This window comes from Mchenga conophoros, linkage group LG4 (assembly GCF_057382185.1).
Source record: "Mchenga conophoros isolate Kocher_MC1m ecotype Shallow Benthic linkage group LG4, M_conophoros_male_GT1.1, whole genome shotgun sequence".
Taxonomy (NCBI): Eukaryota; Metazoa; Chordata; class Actinopteri; order Cichliformes; family Cichlidae; genus Mchenga; species Mchenga conophoros.
The window spans coordinates 7,475,694-7,491,566 of NC_140529.1; the positions used below are offsets into that span (position 1 = coordinate 7,475,694).

At 41.5% G+C, this 15,873-nt stretch overlaps 2 protein-coding genes across 7 annotated transcripts in view; one reads left to right on the top strand and one right to left on the bottom strand.

Annotated features, from left to right (window-relative positions):
• The first annotated feature begins 1,155 nt into the window (after window positions 1-1,155).
• On the top strand, window positions 1,156-7,388 carry pex12 (peroxisomal biogenesis factor 12). 4 transcript variants are annotated; one of them, XM_085270163.1, is made up of 5 exons: window positions 1,157-1,389; window positions 4,752-4,864; window positions 5,400-5,621; window positions 5,707-6,242; window positions 6,759-7,388. In XM_085270163.1, the coding sequence occupies exons 3-5, from the start codon at window positions 5,499-5,501 to the stop codon at window positions 7,150-7,152; spliced, it is 1,053 nt and encodes a 350-aa protein (XP_085126289.1). In that variant the 5' UTR covers window positions 1,157-1,389; window positions 4,752-4,864; window positions 5,400-5,498; the 3' UTR covers window positions 7,153-7,388. The 4 variants fall into 4 exon arrangements, with proteins under 4 accessions (XP_085126290.1, XP_085126291.1, XP_085126289.1 ...); XM_085270164.1 differs by lacking the exon at window positions 4,752-4,864 and having other exon boundaries at window positions 1,156-1,389; window positions 5,494-5,621; XM_085270165.1 differs by lacking the exon at window positions 4,752-4,864 and having other exon boundaries at window positions 1,156-1,389; window positions 5,497-5,621.
• A 1,570-nt stretch (window positions 7,389-8,958) lies between these two features.
• hdac5 (histone deacetylase 5) overlaps window positions 8,959-15,873 on the bottom strand; it is a 65,260-nt gene continuing 58,345 nt past the window's right edge. For all 3 annotated transcript variants that reach the window (XM_085270160.1, XM_085270158.1, XM_085270159.1), the window contains one exon: window positions 8,959-15,762. In XM_085270160.1, the coding sequence (XP_085126286.1) occupies window positions 15,723-15,762 (40 nt within the window). In that variant the 3' untranslated portion in view covers window positions 8,959-15,722. The remainder of the gene's footprint in view (window positions 15,763-15,873) is intronic.

A 15,873-nucleotide genomic window follows, 5' to 3' on the forward strand; every position in this document is an offset into this window, starting at 1 on the left:
ACAATAACGTGACGCACAGCGTGACGTGAAAAAAGGCACATACCTTTGAGTTGCATGACGAACTCTGTATTCCCGGTCCACACGTAAACGCAAAAAACGGCGTTTAAAAAAAAAAATCTCAGTTTTCGGTGATTCGAAATGCCGTTTACGTGTGGACGAAAGGTTCGAACAGCGGCGTTTTCAAAAATACCCGTTTAAGTGTGGACGTAGAGTAAAAGAGTTAGTAGTGGGGGGGGGCGGCGAACATTTTTCTTGTAAAACAAAGTAGCCTAAAATTTCTATCAGTGCCAAACTCACATTAGTTCACCAATGTGTATTATTAATTTCCACAATGAAATAAGGTGTAGCGTAAAAATAAAATAATGCAATCTTAATTTCTTGTTTTAATTAAAATAAATGTTACATTCAAAAGTATAAAAAATGGTCATCTTTAAGTTAAAATAAAAATAATGAAAAGATGCAGCTGGTTTACCCTTTTCTTCTTCCTTTACTACATGTCCCATGTAAACTATGAGCTTCAACTCCTCCCTTCTGTTTCCTTGACTTTGCTACTTCGGACTTCTGCATCTCGTAAGATGTGTTACAATTTACCTGATTGGTCTATGTGTTTCTCTGTGTTATTTGGACTCGGTGCTTTGTTCGACTGCTGTATGTATAGAATAACGTAAAGAAAAACGCTGCCCAGATTAAAATCGACGATACATCAAAATCAAGTAATTAATATGAATCCGTAAATAACGTAAATTAAAAATATGTTTAAACAACTGTTATTTTATAGTTGTCTAATAACTGCCCTCTTGACTCTCCCTCTTCCTGAGGTGGATTTTTAAGGTCAATTGCACTTTTTACCTGTATAAATAAAGGATGTAGCGTCGCTTTTGCAAAAAACTGGTTGCATCTTCTACCTTGTGACTAGTGTGATTTTTTGGGCTGAAAATTACTTAATATAATTAATGACAGATATGTTTGGGAGCTTATAGGCCAACAAGTCATTTACAACGGTTTAAATACAGGCAATCATCTTTTTTTGGCAGACTACCATTATTTGGCACCGCCTGGCTGCGTCCACCTATCGGTGGCCTAGGATCTATAGCGTCATCGGTTGCTTGATAGCGAAACAGCCAATCACCGTAGAGTTACAGGGTAGTCGCATACGTATTCTTGCGCGATGACGTTGTTGAAGAAAAAAACACTTAGAACGTGTGTAAACGGAAATGGTGAATTGTTGTGGACAGTACACGTTGTGGGGCGAGAGAGGAGAGAAATGGGACAAAATCAAACTCCGTCCTAATGTTTTGCTCAGCGCTGCCGTGTGAGTTAGAAGGAGCCTAAAGAGAATCGACGCTAATGCAGACCTGCTAGCTGGGAGCTAGCAACCAGCAGAGGAAGGTACGTGTGACCACAGAAATAAAGTAGTGAAAAGTAAATGCTACCCCGCGCCGTCAGTACTTCTTACTGTTTAGTCTATTAAACTGTGTTAAACTGGTAATAGCACCTGTCCAGTGCTTTACTTACCTGGCGTTAGCACTGAGTAAGATGCGACACTAGCTGGTGTTTACCAGCCGTCATTTCAAAACGTCACTGACATATTAAGTGTTTCACAAATGCTCATATACGCGGCTTGCGTTTTAAAGACTTTAGAGTGTTGCACTGAAGACACCTGGGCCGTTTAACGACACATGCAGCCTTCAGGGACAACTCACGCTGAAGTAGGTCATGCCAGCTTTGCACCTTGTACCTCGGTTCTAAGTTCATGCAGCAGCCGCGTGTATCCGTCATGTTGCTTACTGAATCTCTGTAAGGGAGACAAGATAAGTGTGAATCACAAAGCCCGGATAGAAACCTCCTTTTTTGTGCTCTAGCCACCTTAAAATAGTTCCTAAGACTCATTTGGGCAGCAATTTTCAAACTTGAATTAGGGCTGCTCGATTATGGCAAAAATGATAATCACGATTATTTTCACTGAAATTAAGATCTCGATTATTTGACGATATTCATTTAACCCTTTAAGACCTACCATAGAACCAAGTCCTCCAGAGCTTTTTTTTTTTTTTTTTTTTTTTTTTACATGCTGTAGTGCCATTTTTGGGAGCATTTCAAGTTGCTATATATCAATACAACTGTCATAGCCCATATTTTAATAATATGTATGCATTAAGTCCAGAGTAACTACATTAATTGCAAAAAAGTGCAATAAACTACAAAAAAATTGAAAATCGTTTTTGTTTTTTTTTTACATATATTTCTACTTGGGGAAATTTAAGAGGCTTATCCCTCAAAACTTTAAATACAAAAAAGTTGCAAAAAATAGTTTCCCACCACAGGAAATTTATTTTGAGTGTCTTCATAGTTTTATTTTGGAGATACAGCAATTTTTATATACTGCAGGAAAAACAAAAAACAATCCTATGATGCAAATTTGCAAAGAAAACAGCAGGTGCATCAAAATAAACTATTTCCAGCAGTGCAATTCGAGTTCTAAGCATTCCAGAAACAAGTCAAACATGACTTATAAAAACACCAGTATAGGCTTTTAAGGCCTACAAGTAAAAAACTAAATTTTCCGTGAAAAATGACGTCACTTCCGGTTTCGGACAAGAAATGGCGGACATGCAATAGTTCGTGTTGACGTCTTTTTCAATGTGGGAAGTGTTACGAACAGCTGATCAGATCGGCAAAGCGTGTTTCTGGAATATTATGTTTTTGTTCCTGCAAGCGCTTTTCATGCAGTTTTTGCAAAGCTTTATGTGGAAGCAAACCGTGACCGAGGACAAGCTGATGGCATAAGATGTAAGTACAACTCCTCCGATTTCATATGCAAAACAAATTATTGCGCTAGCTTACGCAGCTCCGGTTCTACAGGGATTTAAAGGGTTAACAATAACAAAATTGTTGTATAAAATATAAAAAATAAATGAAAAATGTAAACATCTATGTTTAGTGAACTTTGCAGTGTTGCTCTGTGGTGCAGCTACGACACTGTAGCAAAGTTTACACACTACGTCTACTTGACCCACGTCTCGACTCCGCGAACCCAGAACCCACTGAAGTTTTTTTTACCTCTCTTTTCAACCAATGGCAGTCACTCTCCTCTCCAAATAACTTCTGCATAGCTTTCCGAGCTTCCCTTGGGTCCTCTTAATTGTTGTGACGCGTGTTCGAAATGCAGAGAGGTGCGCTCGATTTGCCACACGGAGCAGCGCCAGAGTAAAGCACGAGGGAGGGGCTAATAATCGGCTCAGTCATTTTTAATGATTGTTGAAAGCCCAGATCGTAATCGTGATTAAAATTCGATTAATTGAGCAGCCCTAACTTGAATAAATTTTAGTTTTAGTGAGCGCCGGGACATAAAAACTGCACAATTGCCCCTCAAACGGGAATTAAAACTGTGACTGACTGACAGATTTCAAGTTAATATTAGTCGTGAGATTCCCAAGAAAGTGCATTTCAAGCTGTTCCTCAAACGCAGCACCACATGGTGATTTTCTTCTACCATGCCAGTGTAAACCCTGCTTTGCGCTCTGTGTTCAAAGATTAACAGAAAGGTGGAAGTAGGGCTGGGCCATATTATACCGTTCACGGTAATCCCGGTATAATGTTAGGCAACGATAGGAAAATGAAATATCGCGATAGAATGGGAGTAAAACGCGCATGCGCAGTGCCTTTGTTTTCATACGCACATGGCCGATTGTTGAGTGAAACTGATGAACCAGAATTGGTTTGTAAAAATGGTGCAACTTCCATGATGTGGAACTGGTTTGGTGTTTGTCCGTCAGATACACAACAAAGCACATTTTTTTGCAGAACATGCAAGCAGCCGTTGTTATTGTCGTATTTGTCGGACTAAGATGCTCTTAAATCTGGGAGTAATCTGGGTCCTAAACTCCGTATGTTTCAGGTCAAACAACACTGCAGCATCACTTAGAGTTAAAAACTGTCTAAATTCTTTCATCTTTAATAAAACGATCAGCATTGCTGCTTTACCAGGTGTAACTATAAAGTTTAACTTCCAGGCATCCATGAAAACAAAAGTTATTACATTTATTTTTTATTTTTTATTTTTTTTTTATATTCTTTATTTCTACAATATTACCTCATAAAGATGATTACAGGCATTAATTAACACAGTTTACAAGAGAAAAACGAAACAAAACGAGAAGAAAGACAGATAGAAAGAAAGAGAAAGAAAAAAAAAAAAAAAAGGGAAAAAAAAAATATATATATATAAAATAAAAGGAGAAAGCTCTGTCGGGAGTAAACAATTAACTAAATTGGTGGTTTCAAGCTTTAAAGAGAAAATTCGGTTTATAGGTATTAACGTATTGGACCCACTTATCCCAGCACAGATGGAACCAGGCCATCCTGTCATTAACATGAGCTGTTACTTCCTCCATCCTATATATCTCTAACGTAATTTCCCACCATAATGACAAAGTTATTACATTTAACGGAGTTAGAAGTTAGCAGGAAGCTAGCGGAAGTTAGCTCGCTAGTTTCGCTAGTTACCTAAGCATGATATTGCATGTTCTGACTGAGAGATTTCTGAAAAAAATCAAACGTACAGCTCTGCTATCACTTCCAACATAAATGAAGACAGGAAACTAAACAGCAGTGACGTTTGTAGGGTTACTGAAGTTGGGCTAGCTGCTATATAATGATGTGCTACGTGATCGCTAGCGACACAGCTATGTTAGCATAACATAAACAGTGAAGCTGGAGGACGAACACTAACACTTTTCCACTTATAAAAGTTAACGTGAAGGTTCTTCATGGTTAGAGACAAATGCAATCGCATGGCAGGATGCTGTAAACGGACCAAACTTCAGTCAGGAGAACAACTGAGATAATCCATCCACAATACGAGGTTAGTCATTAATATACTGCAACAACATGGGAATAGAGCAGCTGCCAGAGAATTCAACATTAATGAATCAATGGTACAGAAGTGGAGGAAGCAAGAAGAATGAGTTTAATAAAGTTTGATTTATCTGACTGCTTTGTTTCGCTTAATGTGCCTTATAATCCCGTGCACCTTATGGTCCAAAAAATACGTACTGCACACTGCAGTTTAATGTTGCAAAGCACCTCTTTTTAACTTCAGTGGATATTATACATGGTTATGCTCAGGATATGTCAGCCCATTTCTACTGGAAATGCCTTTTGGTTAAACTTTCAGCAAGGAATTTGCATTTGCACTGTTACATTTTTATAAAGCTTTAATGTACATAAAAACCAGCTTCTTGTTTAAGTGAAAATAAATGGAAGGTTGTCTTTTTGCGCTAGTAATGTTGTGGAGTTGTATTTTGTCTCGCATCAATTATATCTTCAGTTATATCGTTATCGCAAATTTTCAAATATATATCGTGATAAATATTTTTGGCCATATCGCCCTGCTCTAGGTGGAAGATACAGATGGAAGAGTCTCTCAGTCTGGACTTGAGTGCAGTGGTCATACAAAAGGCAGTAAAAGGTAACTGTGCTGTGTTTGTGCAGCAGCCATGGCTGAGGCCGGAGCCCATCTCACATCCACGGTTGTCAGTGAGCAGCCATCAGTGTTTGAAGTCCTGGCACAGGAGTCTTTGATGGAGGCGGTCAGACCGGCACTGAAACATGCAGTCAAAGTGAGCGTGTGTGTGTGGTGGTACTTATACTTTCCATAGATCAGTGTTAGGGTTCTAACAGCCTAGCTCCTGGTGTCCTTTCCAGGTTCTGGCAGAGTCCAACCCATCCCGCTTTGGCTTCCTGTGGCGATGCTTTGATGAGCTCTACCTGCTGCTGGACCTCCTCCTTCAGAACCACTTCCTGTCTAACTGCAGTGCCTCCTTCTCGGAGAACTTCTACGGACTGAAAAGAGTTTCAGGCAGGCAGAGACTTCCTGTGCGCCTCGGGATGACCAGGACATCCCGCTGGTGGTCTCTTCTTCTTCTGTGCCTGCTGCCATACCTGCAGGCCAAGCTAGAGGCTACATTGGCACGGCAGAGGGATGAGGAGGATTTCTCCATCCGGTTGGCGCAGACGAGGAGCCAGAGGCTGTACCGGGCGGCCGTAGCAGCATATCCGTACGTCAGCTCAGCCTGGCAGACCTGGATCTTCTGTCAGCAGCTGCTGTTTGTCTTTGGAGTCTCCAGGACCCACAGTCCTCTCCTGTGGCTGGCCGGGGTCAGACTGGAACGACTTAACACTCAAGATATCAGAGACATGGAGTGGAAAGCCAGGACTCCCGGGAGACCAGCTGGAGGAAGGTACAGCTCGCAAACTCCTTGCTGTCTCTGTTTTTACCCACAGTGGTGTCCTAACAGGTGTGCTTTGTACCCGGATAGATCACCAGTTGCAGATTCTAAACTGAAGGAAGTTTTTCATGCAGCCTGTTTAACTCTATGTTGCTGATACAACGTTCCATGCATTAAAGTGCATTTAGTCAGTGATGTAAAAACCACAAAACTGTTGTGTCCTTATGGTCCAAGCCTGTCTGCTGGGATGGCTCAGATCCAACACATTAGAAAACAGATGTTTTTCACAGAGAATATTCAGACAGTGAGATTAATTTCACTTTGTTTGGCCAAAGGTTTAAGTACTTTAAACACTTATCAAGTTTAATGTTTGCTGATGTGCACTGTGTGGCTTTAGCTCATTTGGTGAATTGATTTGAGGCCACACAAACATACACTCAGTGATATTTTTTACAGTTCTTGAATGAGGAATGTCATAAAAAAAAAACATTGCTAAACACCCACAATGCATTGTTTCTGTGTTCACAGCGTGATGCAGAGAGCGTGGTGGATGATGTCACAAGCAGCGAGGGGCATGGCTGTGTCTGTCTCCTCTTCCCTCTCTATGGGTGTTTTCTTCCTGCAGTTCCTGGAGTGGTGGTACTCGTCGGAGAACCTCAGCACAGTGAAAGCTCTCACCTCCCTGCCAGCTCCTCCACCCCCGCTCCACCTGCAGCAGGATCAGGGCGGGCTGGGCTCAGAAAGCAGGAACTGTCCTCTGTGCAGGAAGCCCCACACCAATGCCACCGTGCTGTCCACCTCGGGCTTCGTGTTCTGTTACCGCTGCATTTACACATACGTGAAAAGTAACCACCGCTGCCCAGTCACCGGATATCCCACCGAACTGCAACACCTCATCAAGATCTACTCACCAGAGAGCTAAAGCATCAAGCAGTCAAAGCAGACAAGATCAACTGTGTGAGAGATGATATACAGACACAATATGAAAATTATATTTGAGGGATATTCACAGCTGTTTTCCTTTTTCTATACAATAAACTAATAATGTCCTTAAAGTTTCTGAAAAAACAAATTCATTTTAATAATATTTCTTTTTTACTAAGTTTCAGCTCTTGTCAAAGTGAAAATTGAATAATAATAAAGCCTAATTAAAAGAAATCTAATAGGAGTGTAATTGTTTTTGTTTTTTTGAGGAATTTGCAGGATCCCTTAATTTGGTCACCAGTTGGGTTACTGGTTACAAACTGGCTGCATTTTAGCAGCTTTTTCCAGTGCTAGGACCAGATTTAGGCCTGTCACAGTTAGCATAAAAGCAGATCAGTCAGTGGGTCTTTTCCTCACAAATGAGTTGTTCACAAATAAGTTGTCATTACTGATAAAAATGTCTGTGACCTGGCAAAGATGTTTAAACTCCTACATGGTGGATTGTAAGATGCAACTTCATTTTTGTGGCCTTGTTGAACCGTTGGCCTGGTTCTGCCCAAAGAAGACCTGAGGCACGACCAGTTTGGGAACTTGGTTCACTTCCCTTTTACCCAGAAACCTAAAAAGTGTTCTCCTGCTGCACAGAGAAACATTGTCGAGCTGCTCCTAGTAGAATCAGTTTCTATGGTGTGAGTGCTCTGCTGCATCCCATAATGAGGACACATGCTAATGGAGATGGATTAGAATGAGATCTGGCCCTTTCCTCAAACAAACTGCAGAGGAGTTGGAAGAAAAATAAATATACTAATCAATAAGGTTGTGTGAACACACTCTTAGAGGAGCAGATGCATTTTGAATGAGCCTAGAAAGCATTTGTGTGTGTGTGTGTGTGTCCTGTTTCCTTTTTGCCTAAGCTGATCTAACAAGTAGAAGAGTTGTTTCAGATATGACCTTACGATCACACTAATGACTGACAGTAGGGCATAAACAACATAACAAGGTTAATGATGCTCTCATGTCTACACCAAATATAAAACCTTATCCAAATGCGATTCAAAGGCTCATAGCGATTTAGTGCTAAGCTAGCAGTGTACATAACGATGATTACTTCAAAAGTTTGGTCTCCATTCTCCAATCCAGAGTTTTCAGAGGAGGGTTCTCCTCGTGCACTGTATGACTTTTCAGCAAGCAGCCAATAGGCTGTACAACCCCGAGCACTTGCTCTACAGGCCACTTGAAAGACAAGTCGATCACATCAAAAACCCCAACTTCAACAATGAAATTCAGTCTATGGCTAATTTCAGCTGCTGTTTTGTTAAGGCTTAGTTAGCCATGGACAGATGTTCCAACACAGACCTCATCTTTGCTAATTAGAAGTGGACTTGTGAGTCATCTTTAAACCATTTTACTGGAATCATATGAAACAATATGGTTCGCTGTGTGGTACAGACACGCCTGAGCTTCAGTTTTGGCTTGCTTCAGCTCAATAACCACGCTTGCTAGCTCAAATATGCTCACTTCTGGCTCGAGAAAATCAAGACAGTCAAAAAGCTAAACTGAACAAAGAGTTCAAAAATACTGCCACCCACCAGGGTAGCTCTCAGCCTCCTAGTGGACGCGCCTGTGGTATCAATTTCAAAAGCCGAGCTGAATTCCTTCAAGAGTTAGCGCCAGTTGATCACATCATGATGGCAACTTTCAGGCTTTACAAACAATCCATAGTCTGTATACAGACAGCCTCTTGCTGTATCTGAGACTAGAAAAGCGCTCTGTAAGTTTCAGAATACAAGTTACTGCACAGACCATCGGTGAATTGCTTTATTGAGTTTCCAGACAAATTTAACAACAAGCCCACTTAAAAAAAACAACAAAAAGAAAAAACAGAGAAACAGGTAATCAGGGTCAACATCACAACATTACAGCGAGAGTAATAAAAAAAGGGCTTCGTTAAAATGTCCACAAACCCCTGAAATGAAACTGAGCGTGAAGAATCACAATAGTCACCTTCCCTTTTTAGGCTCCTGCAACACAATCCATCAACAGCAAATCAGGACGAGGAGGGGAACAAAAAATAAACAAAACAAACAAAAAACAGGCTGAAACTTCAAAAAAGGGACAAGTATCATCATCAATAATAGTCACAGTAATAGATTGCTCGAATAGCGTGTATTGCACATGTGTACACATATATGCACTTTATATACATGTGAGTCAGCAAGAACTAGACACATGTTATATCGTCGCAACAGGCAAGAATCTGGAGAAAACAACAGCACAGACAGAGAAGAGTCAGGAATGTGCTCGTGATCAGTTTCAACAAAAATGGCGTTTCCCGAAAAGAAAAAAACAACGTTTCAGGCGCGAGCTGAAACGAGTGAAAGGTAACAGAGAGAACGTCTCCCCTCAAAAAACAGGAGGTAAATGAGGGAGAGAGGGCGAACCTCCTCTGTCTCCCTCCCACCCGACAGCCCAAATGTACCGCTCTCCCACCCCCGCCCCTGAACACCGCATGATAGCAGGACACTACATTTACACCACAGTATCAAACATATCAAGAAATACACAGTATCAACTCGTAGCAAAATAGTCCGAGTGTGTGTGACTGTGTGCGTTTCACCTCAGTGTCGTGTGGGTGGCAGCAGCAGTAAAGCTATGTGGCCTCCAGGCTGGGGAGGTGCCCTGACAACCCAAACCATCTCTCTGCATCAGCACGGTGTCCTGAAAGAGTTCTCCATTCCCTTCCCTCTTCTCTTTGGGCTCTTCCAGCTAGCGCAATCAGCCCCCGTGCTGAGGCAAGATCCCAATGTTTCCCACCTCGATCTGTGCTCATAAGTGTCCTCGACACCAAGCAGCAACCACTACAGCTGAAGGGTTTGGCCGTCTCTTGGTAACGTGCTAAATCAACGCAACCACAAGTGGTTCATTCAGTTTTTCCAAATTAGGCCAGGTTTGTCCATCGCATCTGTCGACTACGACGACACAGAGGAGCTCACTCAAAATCGAATCTTGGACAGTAATGCTAATATGAAAGTGGGTATTTTTAAAGATGAGCAAAGTTTAGAACTGTTCACAACCATGTGTGAAGAAAGGGATAAACGTTTGCCGTCATATACTTTGGAAACTTTGCTGGTGTCAAGTTTTGCTCGCTTGGCAATTCCGTTTCTAGATCCGACTGAGTTTGCAAGAAACCCATCTGAACAACATCTTGGGAGGATTTTCCTGTTATTTTTTTTCTAATTCTTTTAAATCTTTAATTTTTATTGTGGAACTAATAAAAACCACAAAATAAGTCTGACCTAGCGAGATAAGGTAGCTAATCATGAGCTCTTATAGGTTTACATGTTGACTTGTTGGGTCAAGGCTTTTTTTTAATGTGATTTTAATTCTTGAAAATACCTAAATTGTTATCCAAACTTGATTTACAGGAAATCAACTAACAATTTGTTCCCTTTGTGAATGCAAGAACAAGGAAAATTGGAAAAATTGTGTGCACTTCCAAATCAAAGGACTTAGAAAACCAACATCTGATTTATTGGTTGTTTCCATTTTACTGGTTTCTCTTCACTTGTTTGCATCTCAAAGGAAAACCTACCAATTAGATTAGATGCTAATTGCTGCTACTGAACCTTTTCCCTAATTATTACAAAAAGCAAAACTACATTTCTATATCATCTTTTCTAAAATGGAAAACAAAGTCTTACTGTTTAACTACATCAACTCAGTCTTTTCTTCTTCACTGGTTTAACAGTTTAGGCCAGCGGTCCCCAACCCCCGGGCCTGGGACTGGTACCGGTCCATGAGTAGTTTGGTGCCGGGATGCGAGTATTGAGGCTCAGGTGTGAAATTCATGGTTTTCAGGGTTTTTTAGCATTATTTTTTTATCGTTTTTTTCGTTAACTCGGTTTCCCTGGGTCCTTTCCGTGTGTTATGAATAAATCTTCTTTTTTTTGGTACTGGTACTGGTTTTATTTTGTTGCATTTACCCGCTACACCTTAAAGGCCAGTCGGTGAAAATATTGTCAGACATAAACCGGTCTGTGGCGCAAAAGAGGTTGGGGACCGCTGGTTTAGGCCACAGTGACCATGATGCCCACAAGATGCTAGTCTAGTTATTGAGGGAATGGAAGATCCTTTAACAAAGTGAATCTTTTACTTGTTGTTACTCATTTTTATAAATGTTAAGGTATTTTTCATCTGAACCAACACCTGTGGTAGTTGCTGCTTGCCTCCAAAGTTCTTCATTTGCTCCCTTTGTGCTTGCATGAACTCCAGTCGAGCTCAGAAGCTGACCCCGTGTAGCACTGCGGTGTCGGGTCATTAAAACGATCGACCTGTCCAGCTCTCGCTCACTCTACGGCCCCCACGAACCCGACGCAAGGCGCTGCTATTACTGACTGCGTGTTAAATGGACAAAATGCCCTTAGTGTTTACAATAGTACAAAAAGACTACACTAAACCACCTGGAAACACAGGTCAATAAATCAATCAATCAATACTGCCTCTCCATTCCACCTGACAGATAATATACACAAAGAGCACTCAACCACACTGTGTAAAAAGGTACAGAGAGTTCCTCCGATCATCAGTTGCTATGGCCTTCTCGCTCTCTGTTCCCGTCACTGCAGTTCTACCACTGTGGTATTGCTTTAAATGGACGAGACCCAGAGGTAGCAGCGTCGGCTAGAACACCACAAAGGGTCCTGGGAAATGAAGTTTAGTGAGGTTGACGATTACGTCGATCAGAGTTAGTCCCCTGACGTCCCAGTATAGTGTTTCTGAGTTGAGTTTCAATAGGTTTTCATAATAGGCCGGTCCAGCTCTGAAGCTTCTGTGTGATTGGTCAGAATGGGAAGGTGGTGGCCAAACAGCAGTCAGCAGGCTTGAGCCTGAAGTTGGGTAGGTTGAGTTTTTGAGACTGAACAAACCTCAACACTTTCAAACATTCACTTTAAAGATTTCATGAGTGGTGCAATTTGACTGCACTTTTTTAATGAGGATGTGAGGATTATATCATGTAACAAAGCACTCGCTCCTTCATTACTGCACTGAAAATAGTGGATTGTCAGCACTGATCCAGGAACAGCACACGATGCATTCTCAGTCATTGTCACAGAATGGAAGCGAAATTTGTGTTAAAAGTTTTAACAGCCTTCATATGCGCTCTGTTCATTGGATGTAAGTCACCATGATATATAGTCGTGGTAATAAGAAAGTACGCCCTATGTAACTTCTAATGTTTCACATATCAGTACATAATCAGATAAAGTGCAACCTCAGAATCACCCCAAGGTCAGAGAAACTGACATGAACCCAGGCAGAGCACCTCGGGTATGAACTAAAGCAATGTTGTAAAGAAGAGCTGTTCCTCCAACAGTGTGAGGAAATGATAGTCATACAGCGGTTACTGCTGCTTGTGCTTCTACAAACTACTGAATTATCCCAGCTTTTATTTATCTGACTTTGTAATGACCTCATTTAAAGAGCTGGTGACGACTCAGTCATTTTGTTTATGCCCGATACTTAAAACCTTAGAATAAACAAAGCATGTACTTTTTTTTGACTCAAACGAGACTGTTAAAAAATCTGAGCAATGCTCTTAAGTCTTAATTTGAAAAAGAACAAGCTTGAAATGAGAAATCATCTCGACACGAGGATGCAACTAAACAATATGAGAAAACAGAAAATGAATCTATCAAGAAATTCTAATTCTAGGCGGATCTCCCTGTGATCTATTGATGTAACAGTGATATTGATAAGCCTGCTGAGTTGCACATTTTTCTGCCAGCTTTGGCTACAGCTGCTGTGTAGCTTTCAGCCTGGATTATATCTTTAAATTCCTCATATTTGTTTAGGATTATATATGCAGGATTATATTTGCTCCCATTAGAAATACACACCTTTAGACCTGTGTCTGTTCACCATTGGAAAACTAGTGATAACATCCCAATTTGAACATGCACAAACTGAGAATCATGTAGCTTTAACAGCAATTCAGGCAATCCAAGTGCCAACCTGGACATTTACTGCTAACTCATGCATGCAGCTTCCTGATGTGTCCTCAACAAAAAACGGTCTTCTCCATTAAAGTTGGTGCAAACCACGTCCAATAATACCTGAGGAAGCAGGTTTTCCTCGCTCTCAGTACTTACTGCTTATTTCACCTTGATTGTAATCAGTTTGTAGTGAGTTTATTCAAGTTTACTGTGGACAGCTGGGGATGAAATACCAATATCCCAGTCCAGCCTCATGGTCTAGGCTCTGGCTGATCCCCTGGTCCTCACCCAGAACCACTTCACCCTGACAGACCCTACAAGGGGCAACAATGACTTCTGAACCCATGGGATCACTCAGCCAAAGCCCTCCACTGTGGTAAGGTGGTGATTATGCTTTCTGGGTGAGGTGTTTTGGGCATGTCCAACTAAATGTGGGGCAGAACCAGGGCACGCTGGAATGGGAACACCCATTTATCACCCCAGAAGAGATGGAGGGCGTGGCTGAGGAAGACCGTCTTAGCATGTCTGCTTAGACTGTTGCTGTGACCTCTAGAAAATGGATGGTAGTGAGTTTAACAGCATTTAAGAGGTCTGACTGTCATCCATCCAGCGAGGCTGTTTTCAACACTCCTGCTGTACCTCATTTCACGATCCATCAAGTGACCATCATTGCTTCACTGCTTCCTGGATCAGAGCTGATACAAACCTAACGTATGAGAATTACAGGGCTCATGATTTGGTACCATCGTGTGATATGTAGAATGAATACCACAGTCTCTGGAGGAGCTAGCGTCATTTGGACTACAAAAACACATAATCACTGGACCAGCCTATTTTACTCAGCCATGACTTTTGACCTTAATATCACCTTTCTGTAGTTGCTGCTGTTTGCCTGCGGAGGGCAGCGCTAGTCCTGCTAGAAGAACTAGAGCTTGCTGACCACCCCCCCTCCAACACAACAATATTCAGCCATCCTGAGCATCTATAAACAAACAAACAAACAGGTCGTGGTCTGATCGCATCAGACCATGTGCTTACTTCCTGTCTAACAGCCAAACCTTTTCAAACTTCAAATCTTCAAATAGAATATATTCAGAAATCCAATCTGATTGGATAAAACACTGTTTACATATATATATTTATATAGAATATTGTTTTTGCTTTTTTATACAAAAAGAGAAAGTCTTTTGTGGTTTTATACATATGTGTATGTACAGATATAGAAAAGTGACCACACCAAACCTGCTGTGATGTAACCATGGCCAACAGGACAGGAGACGCTATTTACACCAAACAGGAAATATTACAATTATTTTTTTTAAAAAAGAGAGAGAGAGAGAGAGAGAAAGATAACGTGGGACGTGGTGGTCACTGCGGTGGTCACTGCGGTGTTTCAAAAGTACAATCCCACAGTCCCCTCCTTCAAAGAAGAAGGGGCAGGGTTTAGGTCACATGACTAGATCAACACAAATGATAAAGACAGAGCGAGGGAGAGAGAGGACTGATGGGTGTTGCAGTTTCATTAGTTACATGAATCCTGCTAAAGCTGATCTGATCCTGAGACGCTTCCACCAGATTCCACAAAAGTCTGATTGAATATTATTTTAATCTTATTACTAATATTCAACTGAGATTTTTACTGGAGAGTTCTAGTGTGTGAGGATGGCTTTAGAGGGGTTTCTTCCCTCAAAAATGTGAAAAAAAGCAAAACTCAGTCTTTTGGAATATAGCCAGATATTAAAAAATAGTCAAGAAGCAGAATATGTATTTACATGAGCTCATGAGTCTCTCTCTCCATCTCTCTACAGGCTGCTAAATAGTGAGACTGGGACAAACTAAGGCATCCAGATGAAGAAACAAGGACTCAGAAATGAAGTGACCAACTGGATCAACAACAGCGTGTGTGTGTGTGTGTTTGCGTGTGTGTTTAAAAGTGTGCTTCTTCAGTCCTGATCAGCTGGTTGCTGTACTGAGGTGCTGCGGTGGTGGTTTGTGTTTTCTGGACTTAGTTTTAGTTTTTGTGGACAGAAAAAAAGGCACCTAGTTCCTCCTCCTCCCCTGCGAATATTAAAACCAGTTATTTCCTCCAACGGGCAACCCTGCGCTCGACACACGCAAGAGGACCAGTCGTCCGCTTGGTGTGCGGCATTTAAGATTCAAGTTTTTCCACAGTCATCGTCCCTCAGTGGAAACAAAGGAGCAGGGATGGAATAAAAAGGTCACGAGAATGATTGGAGGGTGGAAGAGAACATTTCAGTGGTGCTGTGTACAGGTGGTCAAATATTCAAGGGCTCCCTCTCTGCTGAGACCCACGGAGGTGCTAACAAGTCGTCTGCTCCTCCTTGCATGGACGAAACAGTAGAGAAAAGAAGTGCATCCATGTTTTCGCATGACACGGTTTCTCCTCCGTTAAGTTCTCCTTTGCCAGTTGGAGTCCTCCACAACAGCACGACTGCGCTCTGTGTGTGTGTGTTGTGTTTACCAATGCACACTCCATGGAGGAAGAGGAAGAGAAAGAGAGGTGCTAGAAGGAGATGTAAGTGGAAGTTTGGTGGGCTTCTTGTTTAAGCTCCTCCTACGAAAAGGGCTCCTCTTCCATTGGTTCCTCTGTGGACCTGAGAGAAGGTCAAAGCAAAACAACATAAATGAATAAATACAAGCCTGAGAATTTGTTTGAAAACATGATTCGTTTCATTTCATTGTGAATTACAACACTAATGTTCTTG

Bases quoted from the DNA above. Each gene is read 5' to 3' on its own strand.
- pex12 (XM_085270164.1), top strand. From the start codon at position 5,499: ATGGCTGAGGCCGGAGCCCATCTCACATCCACGGTTGTCAGTGAGCAG. The intron at 5,622-5,706 runs GTGAGCGTGTGT...TGTCCTTTCCAG, and splicing joins CACTGAAACATGCAGTCAAA to GTTCTGGCAGAGTCCAACCC. The intron at 6,243-6,758 runs GTACAGCTCGCA...CTGTGTTCACAG, and splicing joins GGGAGACCAGCTGGAGGAAG to CGTGATGCAGAGAGCGTGGT.